At 36.4% G+C, this 16,838-nt stretch overlaps 2 protein-coding genes across 8 annotated transcripts; one reads left to right on the top strand and one right to left on the bottom strand.

The window, feature by feature from the left end:
• Positions 1-3,232: 3,232 nt before the first annotated feature.
• On the top strand, positions 3,233-12,654 carry LOC140890973 (uncharacterized). 7 transcript variants are annotated; one of them, XM_073299168.1, is made up of 7 exons: positions 3,233-3,402; positions 3,588-3,622; positions 3,894-3,951; positions 4,102-4,137; positions 11,310-11,463; positions 12,025-12,061; positions 12,155-12,654. In XM_073299168.1, the coding sequence occupies exons 1-7, from the start codon at positions 3,389-3,391 to the stop codon at positions 12,199-12,201; spliced, it is 381 nt and encodes a 126-aa protein (XP_073155269.1). In that variant the 5' UTR covers positions 3,233-3,388; the 3' UTR covers positions 12,202-12,654. The 7 variants fall into 7 exon arrangements, 3 of the variants coding, with proteins under 3 accessions (XP_073155269.1, XP_073155268.1, XP_073155267.1); XM_073299167.1 differs by having other exon boundaries at positions 3,233-3,511; XM_073299166.1 differs by lacking the exon at positions 3,894-3,951 and having other exon boundaries at positions 3,233-3,511.
• A 1,680-nt stretch (positions 12,655-14,334) lies between these two features.
• LOC140888766 (uncharacterized) lies at positions 14,335-16,625 on the bottom strand. The gene is made up of 7 exons (XM_073296462.1): positions 16,338-16,625; positions 16,147-16,245; positions 15,944-16,035; positions 15,590-15,730; positions 15,437-15,494; positions 15,058-15,336; positions 14,335-14,895 (listed from the first exon to the last, which is right to left on the bottom strand). Exons 1-7 carry the CDS (start codon positions 16,623-16,625, stop codon positions 14,335-14,337), a joined length of 1,518 nt encoding a protein of 505 aa, XP_073152563.1.
• Between the last annotated feature and the right edge of the window lie 213 nt (positions 16,626-16,838).

Here is a 16,838-nt window from a genome sequence, read left to right as displayed (position 1 = left end):
CTATTTTAGACTTCAACCCTTGTGAACTTGAGGTTTGTTACATTTCTTGATTTTTAGTTTATGAATGCATGTAGGTAAGGGCTTTTTGTAAGGCCCGAGATTAATTAGAAATTAATTCAAATTTAATTTAATTTTAATTCGAGTATATTTAATTTGAGAATATTTAGAGTTGCGATTTTAATTATAATATTCTTAAATTATTTAGGGTTGAAATTGAATTAAAATAAGGGACGAGAACCAAATTGCAAATATTGAAGAATTGAGGGACTAAAGTGCAATTTTAATTAAAGTTATCAGATTTGTGTTGGATTACTCAGCATATGCACGTGTACCTTCAGTCCTTATTCAGAAATTGAGAAACAGAGTCGAGATCTTCTTTGTTTTTCTTTGGAAATTTGATCTTCAAATCCTTGTAACTTTTGAACCGGCTGTTCGATTTCGATTCCGTAAATTGTTCTGGAATCCTTACGACGAGGGCTTCAATTTCGTGTAAGTTTTATGATGTTTTATATGGATTTCAAAATCAGTTTGTGGCAGAGATCAGATTTTGAGTCATTGATCATGTTATTTGGTTTATATGTGATTCTATCTCGAAACCGGATCAAAGTTGGATTATTGAATGGATTGATTATGATTCCTAGCATGTATATTGAGAATTATGGTTGCTGATAACAAGGTTGGAATGCTGGTTTTTGAATTGAGAGCACGTTTGAATAGAATTGAAGTTAGAAATGATTTCGGGATTTCGTCGGTTACCGATTTTGAATCGCTACGCCGTTTAATCAAGTTTTTGGACTGTTTTGATATTTGATAGCTAAGCTGAAACACTTATCTTGATGATGTGAATGTTATAAAATTTTATTCTTTAGTTTCAGTTGAGTTTGGAAGGCCAACGACTCGAGACAACGACTTTGAACCGAAGAAAGTTGATTGAGGTTTGAAATGTGTTTGATCGATGATCTTATGATGTTTTCGACTTGATTTTGAGATGATAGATTGAAATGAAGTTTGATATATGTGTTATGATTGTATCTTTCAGATTTGAAGAGTTCAGAATCGAGATAAACGAAGGTATAATGACGACATCGTGAAGTAGGGACTTTGAAACTCAAGAACGACTATTTTTGAGTTGGCCCGTAAAAACCACATACTTGTTTATGTTTTGATTTGATTGTGATGTTGTCGATCCATCTCAGGTAGTGGATCTTTACATTTGAGTTGATATGATGCTATATTGAATTGATTCTATGCCAAGATTGTTGTTAACCTTATTTGCGAGTCGGTTACGAACTCATTAGATGGATATCCATGTCAAGATCAGTTATGAATCTTGATGGCCTCGAAGTTATGTGAATCAATTCGTATTTGAAGCGTTAATTTACTCTATTTGTTGAGTCGGGTTTAAATAGAGTTGTTGTGATGTATTAACGCTTTCTATATGTTGGTTATACTGAGAATCATTTCTCACCGGAGTTTATCCGGCTGTTGTCTTGTTTTGTATGTGTGCATGACAACAGAGAGGGTAGGAGCTGATCATCGACGTCATTGACAGCTGGGAGAGAGTCTAGCACGTGAGGACTCGGGTTGTAGATGAGATCTTGAACTTTAGAAGCATTAAACCTTAGTTATGTTGGTTTTGGAATACATGTATGACACTCGCGATAGTTGTTGTCGTTTACCAATCTTTAGCGACTTGTTTGATGTAATAAAATGCATGTATAAATGCTTGAGACCTTGTTTATATGTAGATGGAAGTTTAGGAACTTTGAAACCATGCCTTGTATTGATTTGATAGTGTATGGTTTTGACAGCAAAAAAAAAATAGTTATGCATAGTTTTCTGGAATTGGAGGCCGCTCGATCGGCAAGATTTCACCGATCGAGCGAGGCCTTAAAATGCAAAACAGAGATCTTAAAACTGAACGCCACGTGTCGTGCGATGACTGGCCTAGGGCAGTACCCTAGGGCCAGCATCGACTCATCCGTGTTGCTCATAACATCGTAACTATATATATATATATATATATATATATATATATAGTTTTGATATTGTGAGCACCTATCATGTGCACCTGCTGATGTGACGTTCACCTATTGAATGTAAAAGATGACACGTCAGCGGTGCACATCATGGGTGCTAATAATTTCTACCCACTTTGTTTCCGATACCGGGTTTTAATTGTTTTTATTTTTTTATTTTTCACACCACTAAAATACGGCACTGAGTTTTAGTGGCCGGGCACAAAGTGAGTATCATTTATTGGGCAGCTGAAAATTTTTATATATATATTTTCAAATATATGCATTTTTTTAAAAAAATCAAAACATGGAGAGAGTCAAAGATTTTTACAGAGATATTGGATATGAAAAGATAATTAAAGATAATTATGGAATACGATATTTTGGTGTACTCGAAATTAGTTATTATTATAATTATAACTAGTATAACCACACACAAGCTCTGCGTATGTATAAAATCATATAATATATTTAGCAATATATGTTATTTATAAATATATTTTTTTTAATAACTTTTAAAATTATTATTATTTTAATTTTTAAATAATATAAAAATAAATTTAAATTATTTATCATTTAATCTCATCTATAACGATTAGTCGAGAAAAATATGAAAAAAATATATAAATAAAGTCAAATTAATCCCAACTATAACGGTTTGATTTTTAGGAATAGGATTAAATAATTATTTAGAATAGTTTTGCCAAAAATACTCTTTATATTTTACTAAATAATTAAATTAATACCTACATTTTAGGTTTTTGGGTTGGATGGAAGGACTAGTTATATTAAGGTGCGGAAAGAGTTTATTTAACTCACTATAATACTATTTTGTCCCTCCTACTCTAGATTAGGTAGTTTCAATAAAAATTTAACCAAACAATGGATTACACCAAAAATCATTATATGATGAAACAATGTGATGAAAAAGAAATTGAAGTTTAATAATTATAACAAATTATATATTTGTTTTTTTAGAAAAAAACATAAATATTTTGTTTAAAGTTTATTTATGTAAATTTAGTATTTAATTCAATTATAATAAATAAAATATAAATTTATATTATTTTAAATTGAACATGATTAATATTAATTTTAATTTCAAAATAAATTTAAAATTCTATATAATTCTTTTTTTTAAAGCAAAATTCTATATAATTCTAAACGAGATTTAATAAAAAAAATTTAATTCAAATCAATAGATATCCATTTATTTGAAATACACTTCCAAATCCTCCAAATGCCTCCATCGGAACCCTAAGGAGTTGAATAGTAAATTCGATCCCAAGGCCCAATCAGCACTTCGTTTTTCGGTTCTTGTTCCGGGCCGTCGCTTCCAAACGCATCGGCGATTTCTTTTCACCGCAGCCATGCTTTCGACGGGGTATGAATCATATCTAGTAACCACATTGGCTATGCCATTGAAGAAGCGTTTTTTATCGTGTTTTGTTTGGAAATCAACCATTGGGCAGAGTGATGCTTCCGGCTGGACGGTGGTTTTAATTTGTATTCATATCCATTACACGGAAACTATTTTCATACTGTAACTTGTTGCTTGTGTTTTTACAGATTTATTGTGCAGAAACTTTCACTTATTCCTCCTGGTAAGCGGAATTCCCTGTCATGTCATAATTCCCAATTTTTTTTTTTTTGGGATTCAAACCAGTCAATCCAGTTTAAGATCTTCAACCCACGAGTGATTTCCATTATTGGTGCCAAACTAAGACTAGCTAAATTATTTAAATGATAGTTGGGCCAAACTGAAATGAAGGTTTATTTTCATTTGTTGACCTTCTGTTCTCATAATGTTTACTGTGTAATTTATGGTTTTCCTTCATCTTGTTTTTTCATTTTTTGCTATGTTATTCGTTTTAGGATGTAGTGCCGGTATCTGGGCTGGCATTTTATTTACTAAGTGGTATGAAGGCAGAAGGTAGATGGGGATGTAAATATTTTGTGTTTTATTTTCTATTTAATGTTTTTGTGTGGTTACAATTGGAAATATACATGTATGAATATTATCTAAATTTTAAAATGGAATTGCTTAATGAAATCTAATTTGAGGTGATTTTTTTTATTGCAGCATATCCAAACATCATGAAATCATGGATTCCATGAGGTTTGTGATTTTTATGTCAAAATGTTTGTGCATTGTATTTGTTCTTTAACATTTAATGTTTTTCACATTTTCTGGTTGAAATTTTGATAGATTTCTTCATCCGAGCCTATGAGATTGCACACAAACACAAAATCACACAAGAAACTAACAAAAAAGGGGAATGAACAGAACAATGAAATGTATGGAATCGAACGTAACAAGACCCAGAGTTTCCTCTGTATAGGGCTTACATACTCCTCTTGCAAAGCTAGTCACAATTCTGAAGTAACAGAATGAATTCCCCGTTACACTCCCTTCGTGTACTTATAACTGCATCTCTCTCTCATTTTGTTTCTTCCTTCTGGGATATACAAAGTGTATCTTTGGCTTTTTTTGTTTATTTTGACCCACTTCTTCGACTCCTGCCTCAAAATTAGCCTTGTCCAGATGCTAAACGTCGGAAACCAAGAACGAAGCACCGCATCATCTTTCCAAGTCGCGTCTTCCACATTATTCCCCTTCCACTTCACAAGAAACTGTAACACATGGTCAGGCCCCTGTTTTTGAAATGTTTAACCAACACAAACCTTGGCCGATACTTAAAAAACAAGGCAGATTCTAATTCCTCAGTAACCGTGACATTAAGTTAGCTACACCTCCCAATCTCTTTTTCAAGCAAGAGACATGAAAAACATTATGAACTCTTGATTCCTTGGCAATGCCTACTCATAAGCCACTGCTCTGATCTTAATAACAATTTGAAATGGTTCATATAGCGTGCTACCAGTTTTTGATACAGTCGCTTACAAATGGATTACTGACAATGTGGACGCAACTTGAGTGACACCCAATCATCAACCTCAAAAGAGACATCCTTTGGTGCTTGTTAGCTGTCTTTACAATACATTTTTTGAGCTAGTGGTAAGTTAAATTTCAGTTGGCGTAACAACTCATAACTGTCTTCCAAATCCCATGACACCATAGCCACCACCCGATATTCCCCTGACATAAATAGCCTCGAATGGATTCATGCCAGCTGATGATTACTCAGTCCATGAAATCCTTTCTGCCCATGATTTTGGTTGTTCGAAAGCAAAGAAATGCAAATATGTTTCCAGGCGATGATTGAGCACCTCCGTTTCCGGATGATATGATGAATTCATTCTCAACTTTGGTGCCTTGGACTTTAAAGAGTTTCTGCCAAAAATTACTTAAGAAAATTGGGTCTCGATCACTATCATTGACCTTGGAATTCCATGAAGGCGGATAATCTCCCTCGCAAATGCCTTTAGTAGTGATGGGATGTCCGAGTAAGACAAGGTGTGCTGCTTTTCACAACCGATTAACTCCTACCATTTTAATGTCAAACCCCTTGGACTTTGGCAACCCCGTAGTAAAGCCAAGAGCTATATAATCTTAAATAGTATCAGAAAGGAGTAAAGCTTGTAATAACCCCATCAGAGAAGTCGCTGAGTACTTTTAATGTTGGCACATAACACAGGTTGCCACAAGCCTATAAACATCCCCACACATCCCCTGCCAAATAAAAGTGCTTGTGAAACATCTAGAACTCTTTAAACTTAAATGCGGAAATTTTTTTTTTTATATATAATCTATAAATAATACTATACATATACGCCCATACATATATGTATAAACATAAAAGAAATAATTTTACTACATAAAAATAACTTAATTAATTGCTGAAAATATCCTTATGCAAGAACTAAAAATACTAAGTTTGATAATTCAACATTCCCATAATTAAAATAATAAAAAGAAGAACTTGTTTAAAAACTCAGCATAATAAAATAAATGTTTCATAAACATCAACTAGAATCTGCGACGGTCACGGGGTCCACTGCTCCGTGAGCTCATACGTCCTCACCACCGGTAGGAGCTACATAAAAGTCATCTGTCTCACCTGCACCATATAAGCGTAGTGAGCCTAGGGGCTCAACATGTCTAATCCTTTATAACAAGGTAAAAAATAATGCATCACATAATTACTAATACATATACATGTACATGAGCATGCATGGAAATATTTTCATCACATAATAAAACTGCTGAATCATAAACTGAATTATAACCATAATCATAAACATATTATTTCTTCATCATATATAACATAATTGAGCAATGTTTTTGAAACCTGAAGATGATCCTATCCATAAGTGTGACGCTCATGTGTCGACTGATCAGTCTCCTGAACCAACGTACGATGGCGGTGATAAATCACCTCCTATGGTAGTAAACTACCGAATCATATGGTGGATAACCACCCCTATGGTAGTAAAACTACCGAATCATATGGTGGAAAATCACCCCTATGTCACACATACTTCAATTTCCACCAAAATATTTTATTGCTCATCATTTACATAATTATATACATAAGAAATTTCATGAATGCATGCACTGAAAATATGTCCGTAATATATATTTAATTAATTTTTCATAATATACTTAAAATAGACTTCATGCATAAAAATAATTAAATATATATTCCGGACTTATTTATTTTTCATGGGTTGGTCCAGACTGCTGGTCTCTCTACTAAACCCCTTAACTGACTTAAAGCCCATAATTAAAATAAATAATTTTAAAAATTATAATTTTTACTAAAATAAATTACTTAAATGTTATTGGGCTTAAATAAAAATATTTGGGCCCAATAACTAATTAATTCATAAAAATTCCTGGACTGGCCCAATAAAATCACTGACTGGCCTAAAAATTCCTATGGGCTCCCAAGCCCGTAAAAATCATTGGGCTAACTTAAATAAATTATTTAAGGCCCAAATAAAATTATTTGGTGGCCCAAATAATTTTCTAACTAATTTATTTTTTTTTAAAGCCCAAAATACACTAAAACCATTAAATACTTAAAAATTAAAATACCCGAGCCCGGCCCACCTAACCAGGACCCGGACCACCTGACCTGACCCTAGACACTACGGACCCGACCTGGACCCCCAAGGCCCGACCCAGCCCCACCCCCAACCCAAACCCGATCCCCCCTCCCCTACCCTCTTGGCTGCGCGAGCAGCAGCCCTTCCAGGGCTGCTGCCGCCATGCTCCAGCCATGGCCGGCCGGAGCGCCACCGGCAGGACCTTCCCAGGGTCCTGCCGCTCCTAACCCTGCCATCGGTCGGCTGGTTCATGGCCTAGCATGAACCAGCCGAGACCTTCCTGCCCAAAACCCCAAACCATGAGCCATCATCTTCTTCCCTTGAACCCAATCTGATCCCCTTAGTTCCAGCCTCTAACCTGTCGTTCCACCAGCCTCTAGAGACCCTCAAACCTGCTGCTAGACGTAGGTCAACAATCTGGACAGCCCATGGCATGAAAAAAATGTGAAAGCATGGCATACAAGTGTAGAAACGTAAGTCTCTCATATAAAAATCAAAGTCTCAAAAGAATTCCCAAGCATTAGTACGAACTCGATGAATCTAGAACAAAAAAACTTGTATATAGCTTATATGGTGTAAAAAAAAAAGATTTAAACATGCCTTTTTAGTTATTTGACGAAGAAAGACGCGTATACGAGCCTCCGGGACGACGAACGACCAAATAAATCCTCAAAGAAAAATTTGATCGGCTATGGTGGCTTGTTTTCTGCTGAAACCGTGAGGGAGATGAAGAAATATATGGGGTAGGCGGCTAAGGAGGGTTTTTGATTGATTAAAGATTTGGTTTAGGGTTAAATATTAGATAATTACTTAAAATACAAAACTTAATTAGATAATACACTATAAAATCATAATTAAAACTATTACTAATAATTAAAATCTGATGTAAAAGCATAAATCCCGAAATTATAAATTAAGGGATTTTTAAAATTAAATAAAGTCATTAAAATGACTTATTTTGGCTAAAAATCAACCCTTAAATAAATATATAACTAAATACTAAAATTTTCTTGACAAAATACCTTAAAATATTATTTTAAGACTCATAAAACTCATAAAATATTTTTGGCTAAAAATTTTGGTATCTCGTCCGTCCACGGTCCCGTCTACGTGATCAACTCAATAAAATTCTCAAAAATCTAAAAATACAATAACTGCGGGTTAAATGATCTCATAAATTTAAATCATGCATATAATCCACATAATAACACATAAATGTCATTTAACCCAAATATAAATTTTAAATAATTATTTTTCTTAATTATGCATGCAAATTTACGTATTAAAAATTTTCGGGTGTTAAAGCTTGCCATTTTTTTTAGGGTTGAAAAAGCCCCTGAATGTCTTCCCATGGGTGAGACATGAAATTCTTCCAATAATTTGGTGACCAAGGAGAAACTTTTGGAGTAATCAGCCTGTCATCATAGAACAACAGGTTATTGTCAAAGAAAAATGTAGGATCTCAGTATTACCAGCCTGCAACTTGTGAATAATATTATGTAAATACAGGTCGACCCTTATGGCAGCACCTAACTCCTCCCATTTAATCCACACGGGCATTGATAAACTCAACAAGTTGCCCTTTTCATCTTTGCAAGACATAGCATCAGCTGCCAAATTAGATTTTCTCACCCTATACCTGATTTCAAAGTCAACACGACAATTTGGCAACCAATGTTGTCGGTCAGGAGTATTGATCCATTGTTACAAACACTTCAGAGATTTCGGTACCACGAGCCTTCTCCTAGCAAGTACGACCTCCAAACACCAAAGCCACAAGTTCTTTTTCATAGGTGGATTTTGAGAAGGCCTTAAGTGATAAGGCCTTACTGTAAAAAGCAATGGGAGCAGCCATGACCAAAGCGATAAGTTCTTTTTCATAAGTGGATTTTGACAAGGCCCTGGGTATAAGGCCTTGCTGTAAAAAGTAATAGGTCTCCCATCTCGAGATAACACGGCCCATATCCCTTTTCTCGACTCATCAGATTCAACCACAAAAGCCTTTACAAAATCAGGTAACTGGAAAACTGGAGCAGTACACAAAGCATCCTTAAGTTGTTCAAACGCTCCCCTGTGCCGCTTGATCGCGCTTAAAATGATTCTTCTTCAATAATTCGGTTTAGGGTTGCAATCATTCCACACCCGCGTATGAACTTCCTGTAATAGCCTGTGAGGCCCAGAAAAACACGCACCCCTCACTCTGAATGATGTATAGGCTAAGCTCACACATCTTCTATTCTGTGTTATCCATGGCGATCCTTGACCAGAGATGATATGACCCAAATATTCCACTTTAGTAGACCCAAAACGACATTTTTTTCATTAAGCATCAATTTTTGCTGACTCTACACCTCTAGAATAATTTTTAGGTGCTCCAAATGTTCTTCTCAAGAGATACTGCAAATTAACATATGATAAAAAAAAAAGTACCTCATTCATCGTTGCTCGAAATGTGGCCGGTGCATTCCTCAAACTGAAGGGCTTTACAAGAAACTCAAAATTCCCAGAATGAGTTCGAAATGTGGTCTTGGGACATCTTCTGGCTTCATCCTGATTTGGTGATATCCCGATCGCAAATCAAGTAGTGACTTACCCCATGTGATTCATCCAAAAGTTCATCCACCACTGGAATTGGACGTTTGTCAGCGATAGAGATTTCATTTAAAGCCCTGTAATCGACGCAAAATGGCCAGCTACAATCCTTCTCAATTAGAACCACGGGACGGAACTGAAGCAGGGGCTGAAACTCAGTTGAATAACACCTGCACCCAACATCTCATTTACCAACCAATCCATCTCGTATTTCTAGCAATGTGCACACCTGTAAGGTTGAACAACCACTGGCCTCATCCTTCATGAATGCAAATAGAGTATCTGATTCGCATAGAAGGGAGCCTGTTGGTATGTCAAAAATTTCCTTAATCGAGACAACAACTCCTCAATCTCCCATGGCCTCTCTTGCTGCATACACTGTTACTCCTATCCCTTTGCATCTTCAGTAACCCACACCGCCCCACAGAAGACTACGTCCATAGTTTTGGCAAGGGACCATTAGGATACTAGCGATCTGTTTAAGGTTTGGTCGCCTTGTACCACCAGCTAGCAATCCTGTTGAATGACTTCATTACCATGATACCCCAATCTAATCCAATTTGCCCCAATGTTCGAAGCAAATCCATTCTCTAGAATCAAATCCACCCCTTTTAATTAGAACAAAAATCCATTGATTGTTATCCCCTCCATGCAGGTCGATCCATCTTCGCCGCAGCCTAGAGCTCAAAATACTGCTCCGGCCTTCCTAATCCACCCACCGGATAATTCCCATCGAACCTAGGTTACTCAACTCGTTTCAGCAACTGTCTCACCTCTTCTGACTCCTGCACCTGCACACCCTTGCATGAACCCCTCCCTTCGGCGTGAGTTTTAGAATAATGGGTCTGACCGATAGGTCGATCGCCATCCTATTGATCCATCTCAATATTCCTCTCCTTCCCCTTCAACCAAACTCTCCACCATTGCTCTCCAACATCTCTTTCATATTCCCCTGTAGACTATCACATCTCCCTTGCATTCAGAGCCAAGTTCTCCAAAGCTTCGAACCATTCCTCAGATCTAGTCACTGACATTCTTCTTTCATGCTCAGGCAATCCGGCAGGTCGGACCAGTTGATAGATTTCTTCACCTGAGCCTAATGGATTGCACAGAAGGACAAAATCGCACAAGAAAGTAACATGAAATGGGAATGAACATCACAACGAAAATACAAAATGTATGGAGTTAAACGTAAAGAGACCCATAGCCTAATAGATTGCACAGAAGCTATGTAGCACGGATACTCCTGTTTTTTTTTTCTTTTGGAAGTATCAGATACGGATATGATACGGATACGATACGCAAATACGCGTATCGAACAAGGCAAAAAATGTGTCATTGACTTTTTTGAAGTTTGACCAGTCGGACACGGCGAGGATACGGCACGTACACGGCGAGGATACGGCATGGACACGGATGGGATACGTTTGGGCTCAAATTGCAAAAAATTTAAAATTTCTAGGGTTAAATTGAAAAGCAATAAAACTTCTGAGGACTATTTAATAAGGCTGTGTTTGGTTACCTTGATAGGACAATTGATGGATTGATAATTTGATGGATTATTAAGGGATAACGTAAATATTAATTAATATAATATGTTGTTTGGTATGAATGATAAAGTTAAATAAATAATATGTATCCTTGTTTGCTAACATGGATAACCCATGGGATATATATTAATAATAGGATATTTTCCAAAAATGCCCTCACCTACCGTGGGCAACCTTTCTACCACACAAGTAAAGATGAGGTTTATCCCGCAACCACCAATGATGGGAAACTTCCCATCTTCAGAGTCATTATTGTTCAGCAGAACACAAGAAACAAAATCCTCCCGAAGGTATTTCATATTGTAAAATCATTTGGTTCTACATTGGCTATGTTGATCTCATATTTTATTGAAGAATTTGATGTAAGCTTTAATATAATTTGCACACGGTGTTGGAAATTATCAGTTATACGAGATCCCAACCTCTGTAATGGTTGGTAATTTATATATTTTTTGTGTCGTAATTCTGTGCAGTATATGTTTAAAATAAATTTCTTGCGTTCTCGGTATAAATTTGTGTTCATTAATTTGTTTAGCTTCCCATTTTTTCGACCGAATCCCCAATGTATAGGTTCGAGGTGATGTACTGATATTCATGGGTGTGAATGTCATACTCCACAATTTATGGTTATGGAATCATCATTTTTGCATCTTCATAAAATTTTTAGCTCCTATCACATGCCACCATATGAGCGTGTCCATATTCGAAATGATTGACATCTTCACTAATGTTTCTTGAACACATATAAGCCACATCTCTGGAGGCACATTATTCCCTGAACATTTTTTTTTGTAATTGAATTTGATACCATTCTTGTATATTGAAAGTGTAGTATTATTGTGATTTTGCAGATTCAAATACACATAAGTGGAGCAGTGATCGGAAATGGTGATGTCTTCACTTTCCAGATACAACCAATTTTCGTTGAGATTTAGTTCTTGTATGCAAATTAATTTTTTCTTTTGTTTTTGTATCTGTCAGGGCAAAACATATGTAGTTTTCAAGGGACGAAACCCTGGAATTTATAATAGTTGGCCGGAAGCAGAAGACGAAGTTGTCGGATTCAAATACGCGTTGCACAGCTCTTATCCTACTAGAGAAGAAGAAGTGAAGGCTTATGCTAACCACATGGTGAAGCGTCAATCAAGGCAAGCCCCTTGTACTCCCCACAACAAAAGATCTAGTTCAACGGCAACTTCAACGTCGGGTCAAACCAATGAATCAAACACCTTGAGGCAACTTATCGACGCACAGATACAGTTGGCACATGAGCAAAGGCAACATGCCTTAAGGGTTGCAGAAATATATGACGGAATTGAGAAAAAGTTGCGGTCATTTAGCTTCAAAGACGATGCTAATTAATGTATGTTATTCAAATATGCTACTTTGGCCACCACATATGTTGTATTTTTTGTAGTTTTTCCTAAACAAGGAGTGTAGTACCTCTGTTATCTCATGTTACCAGACGTGTGGGCAAGACATTTGTGTAGCTAACTGTACGTTTGTGATCTATTATAAAGATCTTGTTTGTTGTATGATTTTGATTTCATTTCAGCCTATATTATCATATACCATGCTACAAACCAATTTACATGTTCCACTACCGTGTTCTAGTTTTTAAAATTTTGCAATGTAAATCACTTAATTTTTTTACACCATCACTTACTTTTCTAAACTTACTTTATGATTATATTTTGTTAGAACATATTAATTAATCTTCACAATTTTATATTACTTATCATTCTCATTTGTCTGTCAACATGGCCCATGCTTCTGCTACGATATTGGACTCCTTATTTCATGAATTAAACTTCTGAAGAGTTGTGAGATCTTTCCAACCACAATATATTTTTTACTTCATGGTAGATTTGATGCACAACCACCAACATCTTGTCATAATAACTCAACTCATTGTAGCAAAAAATGTTTTCATCACTCGTTCAGGCAACTTTGGTGGTTGATCTCATTAATGAGGAGACCCATCTGTAATATATATATCTACATTGCTCGAGCAATATATCCCTTCATAAACGCACCCTTATCATTCAAAGGAAATATGAGCGATTCTGTAGGATCCTCCTCCAAACCATCATCAACCAACGACACTGTCTCCATACCCACTGAAATATTTCTTATATCAAGTAGTGATTCTGAGGATGAATATGTAGAAGTTGTGCAGCTATCTTCCGAAGATGAGGCGGATGATCCACCATCAACTAATACGAATGATGGTATTCCCGTGCAAAATGAGGTTGACGTTGTCGCCCATGACAAGGCCATTGTTACCGACAAAGTGGATGGAGAAGGAGAGAAAACATTAGCTATCGATGCAGAAGCTCTTCGTAACGACCCGACGGTAGTCATCATTGATGATACCACTAGTGACTCGGATTACCCACGCAGCTCGTAGTCATCGAACTCACTATCTTAATATGGGTATATTAGTATGGTTTGGTGATTGTCCCTACTATTTTGTACCACATTGACTATGTTTTGCATCCCGGAAATGATGTCTAAAGTATTTTCGTTGTAAGTAAGTTGTGGATAACTTTTTGGCATATGTATGTTGGTTGTAGGGAACATATGAAAGTCAGTAGACGGCAAAAATGTACAATCACCACTAAACCATTTTCTAGTGTTGAACTTATGTTGATGCATAATGATATGGTTTTCTATTACAAACAAAATCTCTCTGTTTGTATCATTTCTCCAGCGATCTGGAGATGCCATCTTACCATCGAATACATAGTTCAGAAAGCACCTATAATCATTTGGTATATTTGCAGAAACTAACATTTGACTAACACATCAACAAAATAGGAACATGTTTATACACCAGCCAACAAAATACATGAATGACAAAATTCCAACTTCAAGAATGCCATCAATACCAACACATGAAATTAATCCCAATTGAAGAAATCGTAGACGACATAATAATTGAAAATACATTAACAGAAACTTTCATTACATCCAAGAATAGGTCATAGTATGGTTGTTTGTATCACCAACAGATAAATTTACAATAGCCCAATATAATAGAATACCACGCACATCAAAACTACATTAGGGGAGAAAATAACTAAACCGTTGGGTGGCTATGCCTTCAAAAACATCTTGGATGGGGATTCTCTTCAAAATATGATACCAATCAGGAATCCTTACTGATCCTTCAGCAACCTGTTCACCAATCGTATTCTTCCCGGTTCAGACAATCGTTGGAATAGTGCCAAGTCATTGTGATTGTTGAATAACAATGATGCCGCAACAATCTTCTCGTCATCTGTGAATTTATGTATACCCTCCAATGCCTTGAAGACCTTGTCTTGAGCAACTGAAATCTTATCTTCAGCACCGAGCGTCACCACCAACTCGCCTAACGTATCTTTCGTGATATGAGCCAAGTTGTTAATCGCATCGATAATGGAATCATCATCAGTAACTGGCTGCTTTCGTTTCCTCATTTTTGAAGTGGCACATGTTTTTGGTTTGGATGCTGGAGATTCAATTTCACCTACTGAATCATCAAAACCAGTTGGAATGTACGAATTTGGAATTTCTAGATTGACGACATCAGTTGGTTCCAATGCTAAAACCTCCTGGAGTGCACGATGGTAGCCCTTTGAATGATCACCCGTTGCTCGTTCGTACCCAAAAATCTCACACCAATCATCGTAAAGCGTCCACTGCTTGTGCCTCAGTGACTTCAATGTCGGATCTGCCTGCGTGTATTATTGAATAAATTATAGATAACCTATCAACAATGCATATTATTTCTAAAGGTTCGAGAGTACCTTAACGATCGACTCCCAGGTTTCGTCAGTAGCATCGATCGTATGATTGGTGTCGTTCCATCCAACTCCACTCCGACTTAATATAGTCACCAACGAACTGTAGGCTTTCTTCCATTCATGCATCTTCGAGTGTATATGGGGACTTTCACGTAACGTAAAACCAGGAATTGACTTATGCAATGCTTGCTCTAGTAAAGATAAATAACCTGCTCTAAATCCATTCTCACTTCTCCAACCCTTTGTCACCAAGTCCTTTAGAGATTGGATCAAACATTCTTCTTCTTTTGTACTCCAACTACGTCTTGTCTTCTCAGCTTTCTTGAGCAGACCGATCCCACTTGCCGAGCTTGTGCCACTGTCCATCACCAACTGTATATAATACATTCAAGAAAACACACAAATGTGTCAACTTGGTCAATGCATGTTTAGACGAAGTGATTGAAAAATATTTAGCATCAGTAACTTAAACATTCATAGATAACGGAAGAAACAAAGTCACTTCAATAACTTCGGCAGCTAAACATGGTCTTGAGAACAAATACATGGTAAAATAGTACTCAACGTCACACAAAGTAATGAAACCATAAAAAATACAAGGAAAGCTTAATTATTGGTGTTCCACATTGATAGTGCAAGTTGCTCTCTCCAATCATCCCACAACTCAGAAGATTGCACTGTACTGATGAAGCCAGTTTGGGATTCATCAGCCACACAAGCATATTCTTCGCCAACTTCTTCTAACGGGTCATCTGGCATTTGAGATCTGATAAAATTATGTAACAAAATACAAGCGAGAATAATCTGGTTTTGCACGCTCAAAGGGTAGAAAGAGGGACTTCGCAGTATTGCCCATCTTTTCTTCAATAGACCAAACGCTCTTTCAATTACATTTCGAGCCTGGGCATGCCGCCAATTAAATAATTCCTTGTAATTTTCCGGTCCACCCTCACGATGACCCCATGCATCCTTGTGATACCTTACTCGTCGATACGGAGTTAAAAATCCCTCGACGTTTGCATATCCATTATCAAAGAGATAGTAACAACCTACAGGAAATTGAAAATCAACCTATAATTTTTCAAATGTGAAGAAGAATTTTTCTGATTTAAATTAATGAATTATCTACAAAAACATAACACAATTTTATAATTTATAATTCTGATCGCATAATCCAAGGACATTCACAGCTAATATTCCTTTTCTAGTCCTATACTTTGCTTTATCTCGTGTAGAGACATGAACCGGAATATGTGTTCCATCCAATGCACCAAGACACCCCTATAATTAGTTGAAAAAAATAACAGGTTGCAGATAACAGAAATATGGACTGATATGCATTAGGGTAATCCAAATTCGGAACAAAGCTTTACCTTGAACCATTTCCATGTATCGTTGGTGCAGTTTACATCAACCGCGGTTGGTTTGATAAGCAGAAGAAGATATAACTTCAGAACGGAGTGCAACACTTCATGAAAATAAGCGCTAATGGTTTGACCGCTACGTCTATTATCGTGGCCCACAACACGGTTTTTTTTATGGTGCGCCAAAATAGACAAGAACATCGCTACTTTCTCCTCCACTGTCACATATCTTGAATCTGCTACACCCCCTATGGTACTTACAAGGTAACAAAGTCTTCCAAATGCGTTTTGAGTCATTCTTAAGTTTATTAAACATTGAACATCTCCAGCATCAATAATCCTACGCAAATGACTGATTTGACTAGGGATCTTATTGACCATATTGTATGATAGAGCATCTCTTCGAATGGTACGACGTCTTTTTCTCAACCTCTTTCTTCGTAGGTGTATTAGAAGGCATATCAACAACATATTCCGACAAAGCAGTTGTTGTACGACGAGAAATATTAG

Source organism: Henckelia pumila, chromosome 3, assembly GCF_033568475.1.
Source record: "Henckelia pumila isolate YLH828 chromosome 3, ASM3356847v2, whole genome shotgun sequence".
NCBI lineage: Eukaryota > Viridiplantae > Streptophyta > Magnoliopsida > Lamiales > Gesneriaceae > Henckelia > Henckelia pumila.
Note: the sequence above shows the minus strand (reverse complement) of the source record. Positions and strands in the feature narration are given on the sequence as shown.